Raw genomic sequence first — 27,766 nt, forward strand, 5'->3', positions numbered from 1 at the left:
TAAAATAGTAAGGACAAGTTAATAGAAAGTGCCTTCCCTTTTCTATATTTATTCTCAGCTATAACAGAATAAACAAACAAATGAAAGGGAATGCACATGCTGAGGAGTAATGCCTAGCACGTACCAATTACAGTTGTCAATAAATAAAGATACTTACGGTTGCAGGCATCCTTGCTTGTGATTTAGCCTCCAATGGATTATTTGACAATTTCCAGAGCTGCAAACCACTTACAGCTCAAATTTTGAGAAATAATCTTAAGGTCAAACATAATATTTCCCCAACAATCATGTTATAGAAGAAAATTTATAAAAGAGCATATACAAGAGTTGTTTAATATAGGTTATAATATACACTGTCTCTCCTCTTCTCTCTTCCAATTCGAAAAACAAGATTTAATCATTCCACTTCATTTCCATTAGTTAAAGTCTTGAAAACTCTTAAACAAAATGTCATGGAGAAATCAACATAAGAGTTGTTCTAACAAAAGCACAAAATTAGCAAATTGCCAATGCAATAAGCCAACCAATAAATTACCACATTTTACTGGCCAAGAACTAATTTTTATAGCCATGGGTTTATTATTTCATAGCAATTAGAGAAAACTGAGTAGACATTACATATTTGAGAACTAATTGAGCACAACTCCTAAGGAAGTGTATTCTTCATTTGGTGGCATGGTAATGGTGTAAAACTTCAATCTAATTAGCAGCCATGTATCCTTATTCCCAAGGCAGATATTGTGATGAGTATTCAAAGCATGCTTCCACACAATTAATTTAAGTACACAAAATGGGAGAAAGAAAAATAGATTTGAAGCTAAAGTAAGTTAAAAGAATTGCCAATATCTAACAATTTTTGCACCTGGAGCAGCGAGTTCTGGCTGGAGCAGAGCACCTAGCGCACACATACACATTGTAGAGTAACAACCCACAGATCCTCCAACCTCTCTTTCCATTCACGATCAGACACTACATTCTTTTCAAGAATGCCCACCAAATCTCCAGCAAAACCATCCAAGTCAGAATCAACTTCTTCCTTTAGTTTTTCAAACATAACTCTGATTGCCGCCATGACTTCCTGCAATATTTGATTTTGGGAAAAAAGAAGTGTCGAAATACTTTTTTTAGGTATTTTTAAAATTAATGAACAGTGAAATGAAAGCTGAATAAGTTACCTCCATGTGGCCAAAGGCACGATGTTTCCAGATTGAAAATGGTCTAACTCCTTGAAGGATTCCACCGCGGTGGGTTTCGGTGCTCGAATTTTGGCGCGACCTGGGTGAACTGAGTTGATGTTGTCTCGATGATGACGATGATGCGGGAGTTGTCGCGGAGGTCAGTTTGCGGCGAGTGGAAGGGGTCGCCGTTATCGGATAGCAAGGAGGAAGGAGAGGTGAGTGGGGCACCATTGTTTCTTCTCTCTCCCCGGCTCGAAAATGGAAGAGTCAGGGTATAGAAAAAGTAAGATATAGGGTTTTTAAGCTAATCCACTTATAACGTGTCACGTCATCATAGAGAGAGAAAAATACATGTTTTCAAAGACAATCTTTTAAAATCGCTGTCGTAAAACATTTTTTAAGCTGGTTTTCAGAGACCCGTCTTTAAAAAGTTATAAGTATTTACGAAAATGCCACTATTTTAGTTACTACATCATTTTTCATACAACCGACATAAAAATAGTGTCGTAGAAGGCCTCTTTTCTAGTAGTGTGGGTGGCCTTCAGGAAAGTTTCCTAGAAAGCGTGTGAGTGGGCATATAACACCCCAATCGAATCACACCAGAATGAGAGGGATCTAGAGACTGTGCAGGTATGAGATTGTACAACTGACCTTCTGGGAAGTTTCCGGGAAAGCGTGTGAGTGAGGACAAAGCATGCTGAAAAGTCTTGTGTTGGTTTATGGGAACAATCATTGATCTTAAAATCAGCTGAAGCAGATTGTCAAGGTCTCGAAAAGGACTACCAATGAAGGGTTATGACTGGTAGAGGATTTTGACCAACGAGAAGTTGAGTGAAGTGTCACCGCGTGAAATGCTATAGAGTGAGAGCTGCCAAGAAGTCAAAAATAGCTGCTCATAACTTGATTACAATCTTTGAAAGAATTCATGCAAAGTGCAATGAATAACAAGCTAAAAGCCTAAGAATGATTTACTCTCTGTCACATCAAAACTGCTCCAATTCGTGTTGAGATCCCTCTTCATTCGCACATCAGGTTTTTATAAACTACTATGGGCTTGGGCCTGACCTGACTTCCTCGATTGGTTAAACGTGGGTAATGCCTCACTTAAGCGAAACCCTCTAGATTGGAGCAATATAGTTATTGTATCTCCTCGCTTTAGTGTGAATAATGCTTCACTTAAGCGAGACCTTCTTATTCCTTTCAAGACATCTTTTAACTTTCTTCGCTTAAGTATGAATAATGCATTACTTAAGCGTGAACAGCGCCTCGCTTAAGGCAGGCCTTAAAAAGTTTTAGCTTTTTCCTTTCCTTGCTTAAGCAAGTAGATCTCCCCTGGTAATTTCTTACTTAATTTTTTGCAAAAAAAAACTCCACAAAAACATCAAGAAATCCAAAAAACTAACAAAACAACAATCCTACATGATAATTCCTAATTTATCCTATTTTTTTAGTTAAAACAAGGCTCGATGTATAAAAATGCTAGATAATTAATCGCCTCAAATCATGTGTGAAATTAAAGCATATTTGACGACTATCAATTTTCGTTGAGTTTCAAGTAATGCCGTTTTCAAACAAAGGCAAAAAAAATTATTCATGATTTTAGAAAGGATGTTTAATAATTCAAATCCAATTAATTCCATAATTTTGAAATTTAAGTTAAGAGAAACTATAATAGTAGCCAGGGGTGTTACAAAAATTGCAAAGACTGTCAAAATTTCAAAGGTTGGGTTATAAAATAATAATCCACTTTTTCTTGAAAAATCCCTTCACAAAATAATCCAAATTTAACATATAATAAGAATATATATTTTTCAGAGGGTAAAAATGAATGTTTAAATAAATCAAATAAATAAAATTAGAAAAGGAATAAGGTTGATAATTTTGGGAGCAAGAGAGTAAGACATTTTTAACTTCATAATATTAGGATAAGGGTAACTCTTTTTATAATAGACGTCATAAGGTGCTAACACATTTCATATGAATAATTGATTGCCAATTCCTTTTCTTAGCTCAAGATTGCATCTCTATAATTGCATTTTTTAACCCTTTTGGTCAAGATTGTCTAAAGTCACCTAACATTGTTATATTCAAATACTTTAAAATGGTTACAAAATTAAAACTAATAGTGTAAAACTACTAAATTAAAAGGGAGAGTTATTATAATTATATGAACCAAAAGAGTAATTAAATTTAAAATAAATATTATAAATACTATAAGAAAAAAGATTATATATACTATATTTTACAATAAATTTATTAATTTTTACAATAATTACATAAAAAAATCATACCAATAATTATTTGTAACAACCCAACTTCATTACAAGTTTATTATACTAATACAACCCCGATACTTTAAAGTCCTATGAAAATACGTAAGATATGCAAGCATTCGATCGCATAATATCCATTACCATAACATAAAAGAGTTAAGCCTTGTGTCTTTACAAAACTAAAAAGAGCCATAAGATGAAAAACAATGTCTTAATGTTTGTTGACATGGCTTTGCCTTTTTATGGGCACAACTTTTCAAATTAAACTTCAGTGGATGGCAAGGGAACCAACCTACGATATTCAGCTAGAGCCCACATTGGATAAATATTTCTGTACATTGGGTAATGCAGCATGCACGTTCTATTGAATACTCCAGTGAGTTCCTAGTAGAAGTAAGTCATAAACAACAATTATAAATAGAAAAAAAAAATCATTAATCTGAAGAATCATTGCTTAAAAAAAATTAATAATAGACATTTTGCATCATTTTTGTAAATTAAAAATAATCAAAATATTAAAGTTTGTGTTTGAAGTTTTGTTTACATAGGAAGTTAAAACACATAATCCAACTCTCATATCAACATCGAATTGAAATATATACTCCTTCCCATCTTAGATATAAGAAGAAAAAAAATATCATTTTGTTGGTCTCAAATCTAAAAAAATCTCAACTAATTTTAGGTTATAAATATTCCTAATCTAATTGAAATATAATTTTAGTTTCAATTATTCTTTTTTATTCATAATACCAAATTCTAATTGTAACGAAGGATAACTTAGGAAAAAAAATTAACTTTTAATTGAAATTGATGTAATTTAATATGAATAATTAGCATGAAATAATTTTTCTCTTATATTTAAGATCGGAGGAAAAATTTGTTAGGAATTGAAGGTATATATTGTATAAAGTTCAATCTCGTTGACCTTTAAATTTTGTATTGGCCTACTTTTTTCTTTACTACAATCTACTCCTATATTATAAACTCCAATATATAATTTGAATAGTAAAACTCTCCATTAAACATTTTCATTTTTCAACATTCTCTCTTTTTTCTGCTTTCAATGTGTATTTCAGACACTATTAATTCTTTCAGCTAGCCAAACCTTTTATCTTTTGACTATTCCAAGCTACTATCTTTAGTTCCTTTACATGTATATTTTACTTAAAAGAAGAAGGGTTATACATTGGTATAGTGAAAAAATTTACACAATCATCCATGTATAATAAATTTGTTAACTTTTAAAATAATTATCTTAAAATAATTCAAACGATAATTTGTATTTAAATAACTGTGTAAAAGAGTTTTACATAGCATTAAACTCTTTACTTATTAGTCGTCCATCTTTTTTTTTTTTAAAAAGTCCTTTTTTATCTCTACTTCTAAATTGATTTTTAATAAAGAAATTACCTATAATTAAAAATAACCTGACAATATAATTTAAATTTTTCTTTTTAAATCTAAAAAGGTTTTCTAATGTTTAGTTCCTAACCTTTTTACGATTTGTTTTTAGTTCCAAATTTTTTTTTTGCTGGTAAACATTTAGACCCTTTTTTAGGAACTATAAACATAGTGACCCAATCTATAATATATATATATATATATATATATATATATATATATATATATATATATATATATATATATGTATGTATATAAAGATATTTAGTATTTTATTGTGATTTTTAATTATGCTATAATTTATATATTTAAAAATTATTTATTATGAATTTTAATAATATAAAAAAAACATTTATTTTGTACAACGCATAATTACTAGTTCAACTAAATTTATTGCTCAATAAGTTTATTAAATAAGAGACATTATCAATATCAAAGGATTGATACGTACCTGTTGAGGCCAATCACCCTCTTTCAACTGAGAATTGATGAGCAATTTTGCAGCACGGTGAAGAGAAGTAGTATCTCTCTCTGCCTATACATAGGAATTTAAAGATGAATAGGGGGCCGGGGTGGACTTATTATAAGATTTATGGTACTTAGAACAAAATTTTAAGCATTTTGAAATTTAAATAAGGATGTAGCGGACCTATAATCACACACACACACACATATCAAAAGCAAACCTGTCCAGCAAGAATTAGACCCAAAAGAGCCCAAGCAGTGTGCACAACTGTTGATCGACTTCCTTCAAGAGGTACATATATCTGAATTGTTTTCATTTAGTAAGACATTATTACTACTATTATTATTAATTCCTAGTGAAAGTGAAGAACATTAAGTATTTACCATGGCCATTCAATTACAAACCTGTTTTGGGCATGAAAGATAACTTTCTCCCCACCCACCATCCTCTTTCTGTGTTGAAAGTAGAAATTTAACGCCTTTGCGAATGGCAGCACAATTAGTGTAAGTTTTACCCGCCGCTGCAAGACCACGAAGTGCAAACCAAGTGCCATAAATGTAGCAAACTCCCCAACTTCCATACCATGAACCATTAGCTGTTTGTGTATCTTCAAGGAATTGAACTGCATTGGCAATGGAATTCTTTATCTCTTTCTCCCTATGCCTTGGATATAGCTTCTTAAACAAAACTAAAGCTTGAATAGCAGATCCAGTGCACTCAGCATAATCATGTTCAACCACAATGTTCCCTAAAAATTCTGTGGGATTGAGTATCTAAAAAGTAATGACAAAATTGATTAGTTTATTAATTAATGGATGACTTTTTTTTATCGGTTAATGAATATGTACTTGTTGCATGCATTATTAACTTATATAATACTTACTTCCAACCATTCTTGAGTTCCTGATGGTTCCCATGCTGCTAAACCACCTTTTCTACTCTGCAATAATTAAGAGAAAAAAGAACCACAGTTGCATCAAAAGTAAATATTCTAGTAGTAAAAGTAAATCAAACATCAATTATTAATGTCGTCTGCGCTAACCCCAACTTCCCAATGATAAAAGATTAAACAAAGAGAAGGACCATCAATTGATTGATTTATTAATTAATTAAAAGCATATGACCATGAATTTAGGAGAAATACAATATGGTACCAAACAAATTTCACGAATCTTGAATAAATGATGTGGCATTGGATTTGAGACAGGGAGTCTATCATATCAACATATGTCAGCTATTAGCCATTAATTTATAGACAACTTACTATAACATATTTCATAATATTAAGTATTTATCTAAATTGTCAGAAATTGAGATCTTTCCTCAAATTATATTAAAAGTTGCTTGTGTAAGAAATAACTAGTTGTAGGCTAATGGTGTTAACATTTGCAAATTTCTAAATGAGTAAATATTTTTTACCTCGGAGGGGTAATTTTTGGAAATATTATCAAAATGAGTAAATATTTTTTTAAAAATTATTTAAATTGGGGTAAATCATGTTTATGAAACATGACTTCTAAATGGAAGTTGTATACTATTATGTGACTTTTGGATTTACTAAGTAAACAAGATTTTCATTTTTTTTTACGAAGTTGTGTTTTACTTTTACAACTTTTATTTGTTTTTATTTTTTATTCTAAATATCTTTAACAGTTTTTTTACAGAGTTCATGCCGTAAAACCCAAGGTTGCTTTATTTTTTATTATTTTATTTCATTTACTGAAGTTGTCATATGAAACACCAATTTCTTTTATATTTTTTTAAAAAATAATAAAAACTAAATTAAAGAAAATTACAAAAGCTACATTTATAATTTTTTATTTATTAATTGAAGTCGTGTATGCATATATTAAGTCATGCTCACACCCATGACTTCTATTAATTTTTGTTTTTCATTTATTAAGTGAATTGGTGAATCTTTATGTTTGCAATGAATTCATTTTATTTTTTTATAGACCTAATGTATCTTTCACGGAAAATAATTTTGTTATCACTAAGGAAAAAACTCTCCCTCCTAGTATTTAATGTAGATGTATGCCAAAAACTCAAACTTAAAACCTTTGATTAAGTTAGGACAATCCCGTGCCAGTTCGTCTACGCATTCGATGGTAAATGAATTTGTTAATAAAGAAAAAGAAAGAAAAGTGGTATAAATTTTATAAAACTAACTTCAAAAATTAAAAAAAAAATAAAATGAAAGAATACTTATTGTGTACAATAATGGCCACTCATGATCCTTTTAAAAAAAAGGTGTGCATTGATGACCACTCAAATTAATTTAACTTGTATAATAATAAAAGAATTATCTAAAACTTGAACTCAAAATCCGGATTAGGAGGATCAAATCTAGTAACACTCGAACCAATAATTTATTTAAATTTGAATAATTTTTTAAAATTATCCATTTTGATATATTTTTCTAAATTACCCTTATAGGGTTAAAAGAAACCTAAAATGAGTAATGATTGTTCTATTTCTGTGTCCAATCAAGGGCTTTAATTTTAATAGCTAGCTTTTGTATTTAAGCAACTTGCAATTACACTTTTAGTGTATGCTATTCATATCGTAACAATTTTATGTTTCTATATTTTTTGTTTGATGTTGTTTTCTTCCAAATCGTTTTGTGTTCAATTTTCTACCAAAATTTAATGTTACTTACTTGAAGTGACAATAGGATATTGACTGAATCATATAACCTTTGAGGTTCCATCTTTTCTCCTACAATCTCTGATGGCAATATGGATAGAAGTAGACAACACTAAAAAAAAAAAAGCTAAATTAACATATATTTGTAGTGATTGATAAAGCTTATAACAAATTAAGTTGTTTATGAGCTAAGTTAGTTACATTCAAAGTTTCTGCCGTGCAATCAGAAACTTGCCATCCCTGATCTTGATCAGAGAATGTCCAAGACCCTTTAGAAATATGACGATACATACTCTTAAAATCTCCTAAAGGGTCATCCTTCACCTGTGAAATAAGAGTGTTAGTTCATTACTGCTATGTAAAGCTAGCAAATTACATATTAATCAATAATCTAATGAACACTAAATTCGTCGTCCAATTTAAATATGCATTTTAATTCGAATAATATAGTTATGCTAGTTTTAATTAATATTATTAGTTAGCTGGTAAATTAGTTAGTAAATTGATTACTTAATAGGTTAAATCACTCTATAAATAAGACCCAAGTATATTTTGAATATTTCCAATTAGTGAATTGTATAACTTAAATAAACTAGGTTCATTGGGGAATTTACACTCCTTAACTAGAAGGAGAATTATGATTTTTTTATATGCTTGTAATAAAAATTAAGCAAACCTGAGTCTTCTTGATGAAATCATGTGCTTTTGCAAGTGTAGGACCAATTTCCTCCATTAGGTTAGTGGCAAGCAAAGCTTGAATAACCAAACTAGCATCCCATCCTTGGCTACCAAAACTCTACATTATATAGGCAAGTGCATTAATTAATTAAGGAATATATCCCATTGGTTATAATAACACACACACGTACCTGCATGGCCATTCCATCTTCAGAAACCCATAAGTAATCTGGAACCCTTGCAAGATGCTTCTTGAAAGCATCTCCATTTGGATCTTCCACCCAACAAGCAAGCATATATAAAGCCTAAAATATATACATGTTAGTTACATATTTGAATGAATTTCATTTTGAAGAGGAAAATAAAAGGTTCATCTTTTTCTCATAAGGCTAAAAAATATAAATGCATTATTGTTGTGATATAACTACCTTTTCCACACACCCAATGGTTATGTATCGACTATTTTCATCTTCGTAAAGGATATGCTTCATTGTTACCTGAAGGGCCTTTTCTCTTACTAGCTTGTTGAAAGGCCACCGAGTAAGTAGTGGCTCAATAAATATGTATAAACTATCCCATACCAGGTCTTGTATCAAAGAATGAGGATGATAACGATCTTCCTGTGATAGATAGAATTGATTTTTCAGTTTTGTGATAAAGAGATAAAATATTTACATACATGTACACATTCTGATTGATTAAAGAATGGCTCTCACCTTTGCACATTGGTTACGTGCTTTCTTCCAATTAACCTTTTCATACGGTTGAGTAAAGAGCTCTTCTCTCAATTGTAAGATAAGTGGTGTGATTGGACCCACAAACCTCTTCCCATATAAGTAAGACATAGGTAGATATGTCAATCGACAGTAACACCAGATTTTAGCTACAATAATTATGGTGAAAATGAGATTCAATGATTAAACATTGCATATTTAACAATTTAAATATATATCATTCTATAAAGAGTGACAAAATAAAATAAAATTTACTATACATGGATGCATAGGAAGAAATGAAGGAAGAACCCAAAACTCTGGGGGCACTGGTTTGCTTCCATACCAATCATATACCCCAAGAATCTACAATAGTTGGCCATTAAATTAGTAACATACATACTAGTTTTGTTAGTTTGTGTATTTATATTTATATTAAAATGAATAATACCGAAAGCCAAGTTTTTCCCCATGATGGTATGTGTGTTACACCACCATGATCATGAATCCATTTTCTTGCTCTAGCACAAGCATTGTCATGACCTCCATTAGGGCCTTCTCCAAGAACTCGCATACATATATAGTTTAGTGCAGTACAAAACATGTTGCTGTGACCCTCAATGTGTAGTCCCCATCCTCCATCTTCATTCTATAAATGAAAGCGTAAAATGGACAATATTAGTTATTCATTATTGTTGCAATGAATTTTTTAAAACTTCATGATTTAGCAAATACAACTTTTAAAAAAGAAAATGTTACAAGTTAATCATGCTTGATTGGTAATATGTCGTGAATTGATACGTATACCTGGTGATAGTACATGTAACGAAGAATTTCTTTTTTATACTCTTCGGGGAATACTGAATCAAGATGTCCTGTAATGTACATACAAAAAACCTGCAATATGTTTTGAACAAATTAATAAAAGCTAATATTGATTAATGTATATATGAGTTCATAGGAACTTAAGTGCAAATCAAATTTTCAACAACACATTTGTTACTTAAAATTTGAAGTCATTAAATAAATAAGTTGAATTTGAACTGGATGTAACTCAATTCGATTAATCACGAACCCGGTCGATATATATTATTTATTTGCTTGTTTTCTTTTTTATCAAGATGTAAAGGAACTACATCAAAACTTCACGTGGAGTCAACAAAAGAGGAAGGAAAACATTGATAACAAAAAGAAAGAGAAAGGACCCTGGTGACGAAGACATTACTAAAAAAACAGCTTTCTACATCGCTCAATTAACATCGGTTATAGCTAAAACCGATGTTAACGAAAGCGCGGTGGCATTTTTGTAAATAAGTAGACTTAGTTAACATCGGTGTTAACTACTCCATAGTAACATTGGTTATTTTAATAACCGATGTTACTATGGAGTAGTTAACATCGGTTTTGGAAAAACCGATGTTAGTATGTCATTGTTAACATTGGTTTTGTAAAAACTGATGTTATCGAGTTGATGTTAACATCGGTTTTATTATAACCGATGTTACGTAGTTGATGTTAACATCGGTTAGTTTTAAAAACCGATGTTGTTATCATTATAAATTAAACTTCTGAAATTGCACAACCCGCGCTTGAACCCTATCGTTCTTCTTCTTTCTCCTTGCGCTTGAACCCTATCATTCTTCTTCTTTCTCCTTGCGCTTGAACCCTATTGTTCTTCTTCTTTCTCCTTGTGTCAAAGTCACCTGCGCTTCCGTGACTGCAACCACATTGTGGAGATCGTGTTTGTGGAGATCGTCTTTGGCACTTATCCATTGAGGTACGTCCTTTCGTTTTAACATTAGGCGTTCGTCGTTTTAACATTAGGCGTTCGTCGTTTTAACCCAGGGCTTTATTGTTGTTTCTCCTTCTGCCTTAGTTCGTGTTTGTCGCAAACTGGGCTGCGCTTCCGTGACTGCAACCACATTGTCGAGTTCGCGTTTGTGGAGTTCGTGTCTACGCTTCCATCGAAGGTATGTCTCTGTTGTATGTTAATGATGAAAATCCATTGTTCAATGGTGTGTCTTTGTTGTGATGTTTCGAAACCTTAGTTAGGCACAAAGGGTTAATCGTAACTGAATGTGTAGTGATTTAGGACCATATGTAACTGCCTTAAGCAGTTATTGCAGAATAAATTATGGAGTAACAGCAGGGGGGTTAGACAGTTTTTAGTGGGTTTTCAGGAAGGGAGACATGAGGCTGTCAAAAATCAATATATTATATATAAAGATTAGTACTAGGTGTACTGAAAATAAGATAGGAATATAAGGCAAAAAGAGCCTAAACCCCACTAGGGAGAAACGGTAGATAGGACAACTTACAAAGCAAACCCAACCCCTTTAAGAAAAAGCCTCCTTCAGATTAGTTGACCAGAAATTAAAATGTGATTGGAAACCCTTCTCCACACACTTGAGCCAGGACCAGGTGTGGAATAGAGCCTCATCCATGACCTTTTCTGGATTAAAAGGATGATTATTGAAAATCATGTCATTTCTGTGATGCCAAATGGACACTGACAAAGCTATCCAGACAAATTCCCATCTCTTGACTGTGTAGGTTGACCTATTCCACTGAGAGAATTGCAGAAAATGATTCTTTGGGTCAGTGGGGAAGGGACCCACTCTATTAACCCATCTCATAGGCTCCCACCAGAGACTCCTAGTCTTGGAACAGTTGAAAAAAAGATGATTGACAGATTCTTCTTCAAGGTCACATAAGGGGCAACTATATGTATGCAATGACACTTGCCTCCTTCTAAGATTATCCCTAGTAGGGAGCCTGTTCTTGAATAATCTCCATGAAAAAGCACTAGCTCTTGGGGGAATTTTCAGACTCCACATGATGTTAAGAACCCTGTCCTCAATAGCACTAGCATGACCCTCCTGCAGCACTTTGTAAGCAGACTTTGTGGAATATAGGCCATTAGGATCAGACTTCCAACAAAGGAAATCCCTGCTGGAGTGATTGATGTTGCCTGACTCGATGTCAGCTATAAAATCAGCTACCATGTCAATTTCATGGTCAAAAAAGTTCCTTCTCCATGTTAGCTTCCATTCCCATCTCTCTTCCACAAAATTCCCCATAGAATTAATTGAGGAGGCCTGCTGATTGCTTATTAAAAATAGAGTGGGATTAATTGAAGGGGCACATTCCGAGGCAACATTACAGTCAACCCATAAATACTGATATATCCTCCTATCAATGGCTTCGATTTTTGTTTCTTGGATACATAGAACATCAAGATTGTTGGTCAAGGTCATTTTTCTGATGGCTGACCACTTGACACCACTACCCAACCCTCTAGAGTTAAAGGATAAAATATTCATGAGTCAATATTGTCCTTTCCCAACACAGTTGTTAAATCTGTTGTATGTTCACTAGCAACCTTATCAGTCTCAGGGACAAAGCTTTGATTTACACAGAGGGTTTCAGGGACAAAGCTTTGATTTACATATTGAATTTCATCCAAATTTTTGACAAGTCATTGTTACTTCCATGAATATTGATATTGTATCATGCTTAATTATATGCATTTGCTTATTCTGATCATTGTGTGTTGTGTGATTATTTCTTCCATGCAGGTACATGATTCCTATTTGTTGTAAGAGTGAAATGATGGGCAGCAGCACCAACTGAGGTGAGTTTATATTTCCTTTTTTTTGTCTTTATCTTTGTTAGTTTGTTATATAGTTTTTATTTTATATGTTTGAGTTTTAAATGTGTAAAAAATAGAAATAGAAAGGTCTGGTGATTGCTTAGGAATTCCTTACTGTTTCATGGCATTCCTTTTGAACCTCAAAAGGTGCTTATGACGGCCTTTGGTTAAATTTCTGATTATATGTATTGGGGTCCTTGTGCTGGGTTATTGTTGGGTTTGTTTTTCTTTTTGGAAGGTGGCACTTTTGTGTCTTGTATCTTTTATTTTCAGTACCTATGGTATTGTTCTGTTTAATAATTTTTTTTTGAACTGCAAAGATAATTTATATTGATAATTAGAAGTACCAGTGGTACTACAGATTACAAAGACACTTTTTTTTTTTGCACAGCAAAAATCAATATATTATGTATGAAATTCAGTACTAGGTGTACTGAAGATAAAAAGTTAAAAAGCAAGACAATTACAGTCTGCATCCCATTAGGAGAGACCGAATATAGCCCACAAAAATACAAACTCATCCCCTCTAAGAAAGAACATCCTTTAGATTGGTTGACCAGAAATTAAAGTGTATTTGGAAGTCCTTCTCCATGATAACTTCCATTCCCACCTACCCTCCACAAAATCTCCCATATAATTGATTGACGAATTCTGCTGTTTACTTATTAAATATAACTGGGGATATTTTCCTTGGAGAGTACAGTTGTCCTCCATCCATTTATGCTTCCAGAAATTGATGCTGGACCCCTTTCCCACTCTCCATTTTAAATTATCAGTTAAGCATTCATTGTGATGTTGTTGGAAGATACTCTTCAAATCCTGCCACCATTGGGAAGTGAAATTCCTCCTTCCACCACAAATCAACTCCTTCCACCCACCATACTTAAAGATTAAAATTCTAGACCAAGGCTGGTCTTGATTGTTAGCCAGCTGCCACCCCCATTTGCCAAGTAAAGCCGCATTAAATTTTTTTTTTTGAAAAGCAAAAGATAATTTATATATCAATCATAATAGGACACAACAGCACCAGAAGTACTACTGGTGATTTACATAGATGCAGTGCATCTAAAACCGCCCACCATTACAGGATTAGAACAACAAAACCCCCCACAAATACAAGAGAACCTAATTTAGGCAAAGAAGTCTCCAAGATTAGACAACCAATAGTTAAAGGAAGTGCAGAAATTTTTGTCCCTAGACTTCAACCATGACCACAAAAGGAATAAAGCATCCTCCATGACTTTTGGTGTTTCAAATCTTTTGCCTTGGAATATGAGGAGATTCCTATTCTTCCATATTGAGCTTGTTAAAGCAATCCACCATCTGTACCATCTGTTTTGATTCTTCCCAGCACCAAATCCATCACAGAATTGAGTGTAATGAGCTGTTGGAGAAGCTGCTAGGGGTCCAACCACTCGCTTCCACCTCATTGATTCCCACCAAAGACCATTAGTCAATTTACAATGAAAAAATAGATGCCCAGCTTCCTCTTGATGAGATCCACATAAGGGGAAATGCTGCTCCTGAATGGGGACATTTCTTCTTAGGAGATTATGTCTAGTGGGTAATCTATTTTTGATAAGTCTCAAGCGAAAATCGCAGCTCTTGAAGGGATGTTAAGCCTCCAAATTGTCTTGTATATATTGGCCTGAGGATGATTGTTGTTAGCAGTGATTATCAATCTATAAGCTGACCTAGTTGAGTATAAACCCGAAGGTTCAGCTGTCCATCTCAAGGTGTCCTTCATTTGAGGTTGAATGTGAACGTTACTAATGATTTCCATAAAAGCCACAGCTGCACCCTGTTCATGATCAAATAAGTTCCTTCTCCATTTTAAATCCCAGCACCAATGACCATGAGACATGATACCCATATTGGAGATAGAACTGGTCTGCTGTTTACTGATGAGAAACAGTTGATTAAACTGCTGCTCAAGGTTTGAATCAACCCCAAGCCATTTATCCTTCCAGAATTTGACTATGCTTCCATCCCCTACCTTCCAAACCAGATGCTGATGAATAGGGCTAAATTCAGGTTGCTTACTTACTTTTCGAATATCCTTCCACCAATGAGAGTGCCAAGGTGTATCACTGCCATTGTTAAGATCTGCCCAACCACCATATTTTGAGATAAGAATTCTAGCCCACAGCTGATCTTGAGTAGAGGCTAAAGCCCATAACCATCTACCCAACAAGGCAGCATTAAAACTAGAGATATCCTTAATCCCAAGACCCCCCAAAGACAGTATCATCTGCATATTGCAGAATGTTTACTGGCACCTTCTGCTTTCCTACTAAATAACTGTTGTACAGACCTTTGTATAGAGCTGTCCTCATCATGCCAGTCAAGCCTTCAGCCACAATATTGAAAAGGAAAAGGGCTAAGGGGTCCCCTTGCCTCAAACCTCTAGTGGGGGCAAATTCATTTGAGGGGCTGCCATTTATGAGAATGGATATAGAAGCTGATTGATTGCAAGCATTGATCCATTTCCTCCATATAGGACATAACCCCATTCTAACCATCATATAATCCAGAAAGTTCCATGAAACAGATTCATAAGCCTTTGCAAAGTCCACCTTAAACACCAAAGCTGGTTTCTTACTTCTTTTAGCTTCCTCTATTGCTTCATTGAGAATCAAAGTTCCATGAAGGATGTGTCTATCCTATATGAAAGTTGTTTGTCTCTCATCAATGAGTCCAAGCAATAATTTTCTTAACCTATTGGCCAGTAATTTAGCAATGATCTTATACATACAACCAATGAGGGAGATGGGCCTATAGTCATCAAAAGACTATGGGTGATTGATTTTAGGAATTAAAGCCAAGAAGGATGCATTACTACCCTTAGGAAATCTTCCATTGACATGAAACTCATCTACAAACCTCCTGAAATCTGGTTTGAAAATCTCCCAAAACTCTTTGATGAAGTTAAAATTGAAGCCATCCGGCCCAGGACATTTATCTCCACTGCAACTCCACACAGCCTCCCTAAGATCAAGATCTGAAAATGGGGCAATCAACTCCTCCCTCAAGAATCTGGCAGAAAAGAAGCTTACAGCTTGATCCTTAATCAATTTTGGGTTCTGAACCCATGTGCCTTCAATGAACATACCTTGAATTGCATTGTAGTGTCTTCTGAAGTTTATAGATTTATGGAAAAAGGCCATGTTATTATCACCTTCCCTGAGCCATCTGATCCTTGATTTTTGTCTCAAGATTGATTCATGAGCAAAAGAAATCTCCCACAATTCCTACTGAATGGACTTCATGGTCTGCACTTCATCATCCCCTAAGGGTCTGTCTTGGGCTGAAATATCAATTTGATGCAACTGCTGCTTCAAAAGAAAAGTCTTTAATCATCCCCCAAAGGTCTATCCTGCGCATTAAATAAAGATAAGTCTTTAATCCCTAGACCCCCTTTGTTCTTAGGAAGACAAACTTTGTCCCACTTCACCCAAGGAATCTTGCTGGCCTCTTGGTGACTTCCCCACAGAAAATTTCTCTGGATGGAGATAATTTTTTGCACCACTTTTTTGGGGATCCTAAAGAAGGATAGAAGGTAGATAGGTAAGGCTGAGAGGACAGAATTAATAAGAGTGATTCTGCCCCCCATTGATAGAGTTCTTTGCTTCCATTTTGCAAGTTTGACTTCAAACTTCCTTACAATAGGCTGCCACACAATCCAGCTCTTAGAGGACACCCCAACTGGAATTCCAAGATAAGTAAAAGGAAATTCCAAAGTACTGCAATTAAGGAATTGGGCAGCTTCCCTGCACCAACTTGTTGATTTACCCAAACAACCAAAGTGGCTTTTAGAGTAATTTATCTTGAATCTACACACCATCCATGAAAATACCTGGAATAGCATTTTTTCTTCTTCTATGATTGATCAATCTGTGAAAATAAGTAGAGTTGCTGTCCCCTTCTTTTAGCCACTTAATTCTAGCCTTTTGTCTCAACATAGATTCATATGCATAAGCTGCCTCCCATAATTGAACTTGAAGAGATTTCTTAAGAGTGACTTCCACTTGGGATAGAGGTCTGTCATTTAGATTCATATGATATGTATTCTTAAAAAATGGTCAATGAGCTGTTTGATAGAATGACTGAAAAAGGTTTTAAATACACTCTCAGTATAATGTCTTTTGAGAGTCAATTTATCACCATGAAGTGAGAGTCATATTGTTGATAAAAGGCTTTAAATACACTGTGGCTAATTTCTGTATGGTTTTTTTTAGGGCTATCATTTACTACTGCTAATTGGCGTTGCTGCGGAAGCGCTTTGATTATATCTTTGAAGCCTCAAAGTCAGGTATTTATATCTTTGATTCAAAAACTAATTTGAAATTGTTTTTGTATGCATTACTGGTATATTTGTAACTTATGCTATGCTTGTCTACATGACCTTTGTTTCATTGGACTGATATCTTTGAAGTATTTACTGTGATTTAAACTCTCATAACTTGTTCATTGTTAGTGTTGAATGTTTTTGTAATTTTATCTGCTGCCCTTCTCTATATATATGTTGTAACTGCCATTGCCCTTCTCTCTCTCCTGTATTATCTTTTTTTTTATCAGCAAAATTATAATTTGTATTAATAATTGTGAGTACCAGAGGTACTAAATATACAAGGTAGAAACCAGCAGACTAGCAGAAGCATAGGTCCTACAAATCAGGTGCCAATCTAATTTTTTTTTGGAAGGCAAAATATATATATTATTAATAGGTAAACTAGTACCAGTGGTACCATAAATAAAAGTTACAAAGCACCAGAGTGCTGCCCTCCAACCAATAACCCACCCTAATACAACAGAATTAAGAAAGCCCAGCAGAATATCCAAAGGAATTCGAAATATTTGAAGACCAATGATTTAAGCTAATATTGAAATCTTTATCTTTAGCCTTGAACCAGGACCAAACTAGGTATATAGCATGATCCATAACTTTATATGGATCAAAAGGTCTTCCTTGGAAAATAAGGTTGTTTCTATGGTGCCAGATAGAACTAGTCAAGGCACTCCACCATCCACCCCTTATGTCCTGATATACAGGGTTCCCAAAGCCTTCACAGAATTGAGTAAAGTGGCACTTTGGGTGACTTGGAAGGGGGCCTACTACCCGGATCCATCTCATGGATTCCCACCACAAACCTTTTGTCAGATTACAGTTGAAGAATAGGTGGCCCACATCCTCCTGTGCATTACCACACAAAGGGCAGTTTTGATCCTGGATAGTAATGTTTCTTCTTAGGAGATTGTCCTTGGTAGGTAGTCTATTTTTAAGGAGTCTCCAACAGAAAACTGCTACCCGAGGGGGAATTTTCAACTTCCAGATTATGCTATATATCTTCCCATCTGAGTTTGATGTACTGGGTTTAGTGTAGAACTTGTAAGCTGATTTAGTAGTGTAATGCCCGTGGGGTTCAGCTAGCCACACCATAGAATCCTTACTATTCCTCTGGATAGGAATGGAGCTTATTTCCTCCATAAACTGCACAACTATATCATTTTCATGATCAAATAGATTCCTCCACCACCTGAGATCCCACTCCCAGCTATTATTATTAAAGTTACCCATGCTAGAGATGAGGGAACTTTGCTGTCTACTAATCTGAAAAAGTTGATTATATTTCTGCTCAAGAGTGTAGTCTGTCCCTAGCCACTTATCTGTCCAAAATTTGATTCTTTCCCCACTCCCAACCTTCCAGGTCAAATGCTGATTGAAAATATTAGGATCCGACTGATGATATAGCTTTCTAATATCCCTCGACCAATGGGAATGACCCCTCTTGTTAGAGCCAAGCTGGAATTCTGACCAATCCCCATATTTAGAATTTAGGACTCTTAACTAAAGTTGCTACCCTAATCAAAAAATGTTGTTGATAAATTACTAGACCAATAGTTGTAGGGCTGGGCAAAGCCTTTCTGCAGCAGCAGCAGCATCCTGTATGCACAAGTGTCTGCTGTGTCTTGGGGCAGGTTCTTCAACACACACACACACACACACAGAAACACACACACACAGAAACAAACACACACACACACACACACACACACAGCCATACACACACAGAAACACACACACACACACAGAAACACACACACACACACACACACAGCCATACACACACACACACAGAAACACACACACACACACACACACACACACAGACCCTCATTAGCCCTGTCAGTCCTTCAGCCACTAAGTGAAAGAGTAATGGAGCCAAAGGGTCTCCTTGTCTCAACCCTCATGATACACACAGATCCTCATGATACGCACACACACACACATATACCCAACTACAATATTAAACCATAAGCACCCTTCAAACCCAACATTTGAAATTAGTTACATAAACAACTGCTGATGTCTATATTTGTCTGTAATTGAATTTGACCTTTTGTATGTTCTTGTATGTGATCAGTGTAATTTGCTATATAAACAATTGTTGTTCATGGTGAGTGAACCTTAGATTCCCGTTTGAGACTGAATGCAATGACTCTTGCGGACAGTTTGCATTAGCCATTGTATTTAGTCTTGAATTGTCCGTTTGGACAGTTTGGGGAGACTGGTATTTTTTATGTTACATTCATTCGTGAAGGTTATTATTATTTTCATTAGTTTGATTAAATTTCGGTTCACTGCATTTCAAGTTGTTCTCCGAGTGCTTACTTGATTATCGGGAAATTCATTTGACCGATGTCGTGTCGTGTACTTAGAGACCAATGCGAAATGCTGCCGAAATTTAGTCAAATTTTTGTAAATAATGGTAACCTTGACGATTGAAGCTAACATAAAAGACAGTTTTCCTAAATGGGATAGGCCCACACCTATAAATAAAAAAGTGAGATTTTCATGCTTGGAATTGCGTAGATGGATCGAAGTTGGATGAATGAAAGTCGCATGAGCCCAGAATATGAGGATGGCGTCGAACAGTTCTTGCAATTTGCTTCAGAAAGAGGTCGACCGAATGAAGAAGGAAAATATTATTGTCCTTGCATCAACTGTTTGAATGGAAGACGACAATTACTCGATGACATACGGGACCATCTATTGTGTGATGGGATTAAGAAGAATTACACAACGTGGATATGGCATGGTGAAGTGACAGACATGCAGAGTGGGTCCCAATCTGAACCGTTTGATGTAGAAATGGGAGATCAGTTAGAGGACATGATTCGTGACCTTGGACAGGAGTCTTTCCAGCAAGCACACGCCCCTGTGTATGAAGGATTGCAGAGTGATTCTAAGAAGCCTTTGTATGCAGGCTACAAGAATTCCTTAACCCTGTTGTCTACTGTGTTAAGTCTGGTTAATGTGAAGGCCAGGTATGGGTGGAGTGACAAAAGTTTCACCTCACTGCTTCAGGTAGTGCACAATCTGCTTCCAGAGGACAACACATTGCCTAAAAGTTACTATAAGGCGAAAAAGATATTGTGTCTGATGGGTATGGAGTATTAGAAGATTCATGCTTGCCCCTATGATTGCATGCTCTATAGGCATGAATTCCAAGAAATGTCCAAATGCCCTGTCTGTGGGACTTCACGGTACAAAGTGAAGGATGAAGAGGAAAGCAATTCTGATGAAAACTCCAACAAGGGCCCCCCAGCGAAGGTTTTGTGGTATCTTCCAATCATTCCAAGGTTTAAGCGTCTGTTTGCTAACGAGGACGACACAAAAGACCTTACATGGCATGCAAATGGAAGGATTTCTGATGGAATGGTCCGTCATCCGGCTGATTGCTCCCAGTGGAAGAAGATTGATGGTTTGTATCCGGATTTTGGGAATGAGCCAAGAAATCTTAGACTTGGACTAGCCAGTGATGGAATGAATCCATATGGCACCTTAAGCACTCAACACAGTTCATGGCCAGTTCTGCTAGTAATTTACAATTTGCCTCCTTGGTTGTGCATGAAGCGAAAATACATGATGTTGTGTATGATGATATCGGGCCCAAGACAGCCAGGAAATGACATTGACGTTTATCTAAGTCCCTTGGTTGAAGATCTGAGAAAGTTGTGGGATGAGGGGGTTGTAGTGTTTGATGTGTTTCGCAAGGAGACATTTGAAATGCGTGCAATGCTTTTTTGTACCATTAATGACTTTCCAGCATATGGAAATCTCAGCAGTTACAGTGTTAAGGGTCATCATGCATGCCCCATCTGTGAAGAAAATACAAGTTACATACAACTGAAACATGGGAGAAAAACAGTCTACAGTAGGCATCGCCGCTTTCTAACACCCAATCATCCTTACAGACGACTGAGAAAAGCTTTTAATGGAAGTCAAGAGCATGATATTGCGCCGATACCGTTGACTGGTGAGCAGGTATATCAGCGGGTTCAACACCTGAACACTGTATTTGGGAAGACCCAAAAGAAGGATAAAAGTCAGAGTTGCATATGGAAGAAGAGGTCCATTTTCTTTGATCTTCCGTACTGGTGTGATCTTGACGTTAGACATTGTATTGATGTTATGCATGTGGAGAAAAATGTTTGTGACAGTGTGATTGGGACGCTCTTTAACATTCAAGGCAAGACGAAGGATGGCTTGAATACCCGTCAAGATCTAGCTGATATGGGTATAAGATCACAGTTGCATCCAAGGTCTGATGGGAAGAAAATTTACTTGCCCCCAGCCTGCCATACTTTGTCCAAGAAGGAGAAGATAAGTTTTTGTCAGTGTCTTCGTCAAGTGATGGTTTCACAAGGATACTCTTCAAATATTAAGAGCCTTGTGCAGTTGAAGGAGCTTAAGCTTGTAGGGTTAAAGTCTCACGATTGTCACGTGCTCATGCAACAATTGTTAGCCGTGGCTATACGAGACATCTTGCCAAACAAAGTCAGGTTCACCATAACTCGCATGTGCTTTTTCTTCCATGCTATATGTAGCAAAGTGATTGATCCAGTAATGTTTGATGAGTTGGAAAATGAGGCCGCAATTATACTGTGCCAGTTGGAGATGTATTTTCCCCCTGCTTTCTTTGACATCATGATTCACTTGATTGTGCATCTGGTCAGAGAAATCAAATGTTGTGGTCCTGTTTATCTACGGTGGATGTACCCGGTTGAGCGATACATGAAGATCTTAAAAGGGTATACAAAGAATCTATATCGTCCGGAAGCATCTATTGTTGAGAGGTACATTGCAGAAGAAGCCATTGAATTTTGTTCAGAATACTTAGAGAAGGCTAAAGCTGTTGGGCTTCCTGAGTGTCGGCATGATGACAGAGTGGGTGGTAAGGGTTCAAGAGGACTGCAGGTGATCACTCCAAGTGTAGAAGATTTGTTACAAGTTCACTTGTATGTCTTGAACAACAGTAATGAAGTTTTGCCATAAATAGTTAAGCATGAAGCTTTAGTCAAACAGAATAATCCGAAAATGTCAAAGAATTGGGTGTTGAAAAAGCATAACAAAACTTTCTGTGATTGGTTTAAAGATACAATCTTTGCATATGAGAATGCTTCAGAAACATTAAGAAAACTAGCAGATGGGCCTAAAAGAAATGTTATAACCTGGCAAGGATACAACATAAACAGGTATTCATTTTACACAAAAGCACAAGATGAAAAAAGTACAATGCAGAACAGCGGGGTCACCCTAAGGGCTGAATCTCAACACTTTGCAAGTGTCAATGACGCCAATCCCTGTGTAGCTTCCATCCCTTACTTTGGGTTCATTGATGAAATTTGGGAGCTTAATTATGTGAAATTTACAGTATGTGTTTTCAAATGTAAATGGGTTGACAGCAACACCGGTGTGCGTACCGATGATATAGGATTTACCCTGGTAGATCTAAAGAAACTTGGTTACCACAATGACCCTTTCATCATGGCAGAACAAGCTAGACAAGTATTTTACGTGCAAGACCCTTGTGATGAAAGGTGGTGCGTGGTTCTGCAGGGCAAAACAGTTGGTGTTAATGTAGAAGATGATGATTCATACATGGACACCTATGTTAGTCCTTTGACCGCTCAAATCACTGGTAACATTGTCGGAGAAGAAGAAGCTGACGACGTTCATGCAAATCGAAATGATCATGATGAAGGAGAATTGATTAACATCGGCTAATGTAATTTTCTGCAGAGACAGAGGTCACCAAACCTAGTAAGTGACAACTACATTTTTCTCTTATTGAGGCATCGGTTTTTTGTTTCAATTTGCCTCCTTAGGACTTCATCCAACTCATGTTTGTCACCAGTTTCATCATCCACCACCTTTTTCTTCTCTGGCTTCTCACGTTCATTGTTGTTAAACCCATATTTATGCTTTCTTCCCTTCATGTCTTGTTTTATCACAACTTTAGCTAAATCTCCCATCTTCAGCATAGTTGAAACTCTTGTCTCATTGTCCAATGCCACACTTTGATGGCCTGTATCTCTTTTCTTCGTATGTTCTAGTGCTTCAGCTTTAGAATTCATAAAGCAATCAGAATTTCCGAGTGATCACCAAAGGCTTCTGCATCAGCATTGACACTCTCCACCCTCTTTGGTTTATGCTTCTGTGTTTTCTTCCGTGCCTCCTCGTTATAAATCTCAGCTTTATTCGAGGTTGCACTAGAACGATCACCACCAATCTGTGTTTCTTCCTCCTCTATCAGGTCAATATCTTTCCTTTCAACTTTTGTTTTGTAAATTACAGTGTAGTTTTCAAAAGCAAAGGTGAAAGGAAAGATATTGAGCTGGTAGAGGAGGAACAGGCACGGATTGGTGCTGATCCTTCTAGTGGGACCTCCAATAAATCTGAGAATTATAAGGAGGAAGCATGGAAGAAAACACAGAAGCATAAACCAAAAAGGGTGGAGAGTGTCAACGCTGATGCAGAAGCCTTTGGTGATGACTCGAAAATTCTGATTGCTCTATGCATTGTGAAGCTGAAGCAGTAGAACATACGAACAAAAGAGATACAGGCCATCAAAATGTGGCATTGGACAATAAGACAGGAGATTCAACTATGCTGAAGATGGGAGATTCAACTAAAGTTGTGATCAAACAAGACATGAAGGGAAGAAGGCATAAATATGGGTTTAACAACAATGAACATGAGAAGGCACAGAAGAAAAGGGTGGTGGATGATGAAACTGCCGACAAACATCAGCTGGATAAAGTCCTATGAAGATCCTCCTCATTCTCAAAGAGGGGAACGAGCAACAATTTGAAGGTTGTATATTCAGGAACTAAAGAATTCAAAATAGCTAGTAATAAGAGGGATTTGTTTTTGGGATTTTCTGAGCACCAAGAGCGGCTACGCAAGAAGTTTGCACTTGAGGAGGGAAGGATATTTGCAGCTAATGAACAAGTTTCTTAACTATTTGTCCTTAAGATTTTACTGTTTCTTTTTGCTAATATGTAAATATAAATGGTATAAGGGTATGGCGTAAAAACATGGTCTATATTTACTTCTAAGATTGTTAGGGGTAAAAATGACCATGTCCCTATGGCATAACCTTATATTATTTATATTTACATATAAGAAAAAAAAACAGTAAAATCTGAAGGACAAATAGTTAAGAAAGTTGTTCATTAGCTGCAAATATCCTTCCCTCCTCAAGTGCAAGCTTCTTGCGTAGCCGCTCTTGGTGCTCAGAAAATCCCAAAAACAAATCCCTCTTATTACTAGCTATTTTGAATTCTTTAGTTCCTGAATGTACAACCTTCAAATTGTTGCTCGTTCCCCTCTTTCTTTTCTGCAAAAAAGAAAATCAAATGCTATCAAAACATGGATGAAGTCCTAAGAAAATCAATATCAAAGAAAACATGGATGAAATCAGAATTAAAAAGCACAACTACCTATCTTTCAGAGTCCTTTGGTTAATTTGTCTTGTCTCCTTATGTGGTGGGGTTTTGTTTAATAATCTTATACTTTTGCCTTCCAAAAAAAACTTATCACTAATCCTCTTTTCATTAATCAAATTTTGTATGTTATTGTATAAAAGATCATGGGTTCTCCACCTGCCTCCACTGCTCCTCCTCCTCCTTCTCCTCCTTCTCCTCCTCCTCCTCCTCCTACTTCAGACGCATCGGCTTCGACGTCTGCCGTGAAGCGGACACGCAAAGCCTCACGCCTACGATCGTTGTCCACTAGACCACCTGGTGTTGAGAGACCAGTGGTGCATGTTGATCCTGCTACAGGGAAGGTCGACGGTCCCCACAAGAAGAAATTAAGAATATATTTGGGGATTGTGGCACATGATAAGGTGGACATCACCTACGAGAACTGGAAGGAGGCCCCTACTGCTTAGAAGGACCTGATTTGGGAGGATATTCAGGTATTTCTCTTTTCTTATTTGATTGTGTGTAATTAATAGCCAAAAAATTTCATTATTGTAACAAATAAACTTTGTTTCATGTTGTCAGGCGGAATTTGATATCCCAGAGGCTTCTGACAGTAGGACGAAAAGGAAGTTACTACAGACCGTGGGGGAGAGATGGAGGCAGTTTAAATCAGACCTCACGAGGAAATGGGCCCTTGCAGCCGATTAGGACGGTGTCGAGGACACTGTCTGTGACAAATACGACATCAGCAAGGAAAAATGGTCCCAGTTTTGCCAGACTCGCAGAGACCCTTCTTGGGAGGTATGTTCCTTTGCCATTTAATTTGTTTTTCATATTAAACATGATGTTGTTATACTTCATTCTACCCATTTCAAACATTATTGTTTAATTTTTTCAGGATGTGCGCATGAAGGCACAGGCCATCCAGAAGCAGAATACTGCCCCCCACGTTTTGTCTCGTGGGGGTTATGATTATTTGGAGCAGAAGCTCCTGGCTGAGAAGACCAAGAAGAAGATGTAGGAAGCTGCATAGTCAGGAAGCGTTGATGGCGTCATCGACCCTCCATCCCCGGTCAGACGCCACGTGAAGTGGAAGATGGCCCGCACGAAGAAGACAGGGGAGATGACGACTGAGGCCGCAAAGGAAATCGCTGAGAAGATTGTAAGTCATGTTCAACTAACCATTACAATTATGTTTGAATATTTTGAGAATGCCATGTACCGCTGTGTGTTTTCTGTGCAGGATTCATTTGAGGAGCAGGCCACACAGGGATCGTTTGTCCCCCATGGACGTCAGGATGTTCTGGCCGCTGCTATTGGACGTCCAGAGCACCCTGGACGTGTCCGTGGTATTGGAGCTGGTGTCACCATCAAGCAATACTTTGGATCGGCTCCACAGACGTCCCGCAGCGCTTCGTCCCTGCCTCCTGACGAATTACACCAGCTGACTCAGCAGATCAGGGACCAGCTAGAGGAGTCCATCACAGAGAAAGTGACGAGGCAGGTCATGGCATCCTTCAGCCACCTTCAGTCGTAGATGCAATCTCAGGGACTTGCAGTGCTTCCTGAGCCTCTGGTTGGTCCTGGTCCCTCCGGTCCTCGAGTGAGCACAAAGGGGAGTTATGTTGATCCCTCAGGAAACGATCCTGAGACCGGTGACTCTGACAGGTGCGACTTGTACATAGAAGCAGATCCTGCCCGCCTAGTTGCCATCGGGAGAGTTTATGAGGGATCCACTGTTGTTCATAACACTCCTTTGTTGCTTGGCCAAGTAAAGGTGAGTGTGGAGGAGGTTAGAGATGCAGATGCTCCAGTTCCTGTACCCACTGATGAGGTTTCCTTAGTGGGGCAGGCACTTCACACCTTCCTTGCTTGGCCGACACATCTAGTCAAGTCTTTATCACAGCAGGTACTTATTGTCCTTACTATATGTTTCTTCTTTTCAAATTAGGCTATTTAACTTTGTTTCATGAACAGGTAGCTGTGTCTCCGCCAAAACCACCTCCGAAGCCCGATCCGGAGGTCGATGATCCGCTTTATCTGATGACATTGACCATCCCAGAGCTTTTCTTGAGGCCTTATCAGGTTAGATGGGATGCCACCGTGTTCGGGGTCGTTAATCCAGATTTCCCCCTGTACATAAAGCACGAAGACCTCTCCGAAATCGCACACGGTGGTCAATGTCTCAGCATATCAGTGTTATAGTTGTGGATTCTGTAAGTCTTTATATAAAAGGCTTTTATTTACCTAAGTTATGTCTTTCAATTCATAAATATTTAACTTTGACTTAACATAAACAGGCATCTCACTGAAACATGTATGCGAGCGGGGAATTCTGATATCTATGGATTCCTCGAGCCTCAGTCCATTCAGAGGTCTGGGCAACCGCAGTTTGAATCTGAAAGTTACATAAAGAGTTGGATGCAGAGTTCACAACGCAATGTGTATCTTGGAGCCTACCTAAATGGGTAAGTCACAAAATAACAAAATTTAATTAATGTTTACTAATGTACTAACCCATTTTAGGTTCCACTGCAGCGGACATTGGCAGATGGTGGTCATCCTGCCCAAGGAACACTTAGTTGTCTGGTTTTGTTCATTGCATAACAGGCCAGAAAACTACCTTAAGGGGATTATTAATAGGTTAGTGTTCTTTTCAATACATTTGCATTGTAATACCTCAACGTACAACACCAGTTTTTAATTGTTACTCATATGGAACAGTGCTATCAAGGGTCTTGATGATGCTCCACAGCCTAAATCAAAGGCTCCTGCTAGGTGGATTGTCGTCAAGGTACGTCATTTACATAAAACTTCCACTTATATATATATATTTCTTTATGTGTCTGTACACTAGTTGTTTAATTAATATCCAAATTTCATTATGTATTTAGTGTAATAGACAAAAAGGAACTACTGAGTGCGGCTACTATGTCATGCACTAGATGTCCACCATCATTTTAGGAAGTTTTAGAAATAATTGG

General features: G+C 36.5%; 2 protein-coding genes across 3 annotated transcripts in view; both read right to left on the bottom strand.

The window, feature by feature from the left end:
- Positions 1 to 750: 750 nt before the first annotated feature.
- LOC114405591 (probable serine/threonine protein kinase IREH1) lies at positions 751 to 1,416 on the bottom strand. Its single transcript, XM_028368052.1, has 2 exons — positions 1,176 to 1,416; positions 751 to 1,078 (listed from the first exon to the last, which is right to left on the bottom strand). The coding sequence occupies exons 1-2, from the start codon at positions 1,407 to 1,409 to the stop codon at positions 896 to 898; spliced, it is 417 nt and encodes a 138-aa protein (XP_028223853.1). The 5' UTR covers positions 1,410 to 1,416; the 3' UTR covers positions 751 to 895.
- A 2,145-nt stretch (positions 1,417 to 3,561) lies between these two features.
- LOC114406588 (beta-amyrin synthase-like) overlaps positions 3,562 to 27,766 on the bottom strand; it is a 34,168-nt gene continuing 9,963 nt past the window's right edge. For both annotated transcript variants that reach the window (XM_028369340.1, XM_028369341.1), the window contains exons 4-17: positions 10,163 to 10,252; positions 9,807 to 10,004; positions 9,637 to 9,721; positions 9,359 to 9,525; positions 9,071 to 9,262; positions 8,834 to 8,947; positions 8,641 to 8,760; positions 8,166 to 8,288; positions 7,978 to 8,076; positions 6,202 to 6,258; positions 5,723 to 6,091; positions 5,539 to 5,619; positions 5,304 to 5,387; positions 3,562 to 3,835 (exon numbers count right to left, since the gene is read on the bottom strand). In XM_028369340.1, coding sequence (XP_028225141.1) covers positions 3,713 to 3,835; positions 5,304 to 5,387; positions 5,539 to 5,619; positions 5,723 to 6,091; positions 6,202 to 6,258; positions 7,978 to 8,076; positions 8,166 to 8,288; positions 8,641 to 8,760; positions 8,834 to 8,947; positions 9,071 to 9,262; positions 9,359 to 9,525; positions 9,637 to 9,721; positions 9,807 to 10,004; positions 10,163 to 10,252 — 1,902 coding nt within the window. In that variant the 3' untranslated portion in view covers positions 3,562 to 3,712. The remainder of the gene's footprint in view (positions 3,836 to 5,303; positions 5,388 to 5,538; positions 5,620 to 5,722; positions 6,092 to 6,201; positions 6,259 to 7,977; positions 8,077 to 8,165; positions 8,289 to 8,640; positions 8,761 to 8,833; positions 8,948 to 9,070; positions 9,263 to 9,358; positions 9,526 to 9,636; positions 9,722 to 9,806; positions 10,005 to 10,162; positions 10,253 to 27,766) is intronic.

The sequence above is a fragment of the Glycine soja genome, chromosome 3 (genome assembly GCF_004193775.1).
Source record: "Glycine soja cultivar W05 chromosome 3, ASM419377v2, whole genome shotgun sequence".
Lineage (NCBI taxonomy): Eukaryota > Viridiplantae > Streptophyta > Magnoliopsida > Fabales > Fabaceae > Glycine > Glycine soja.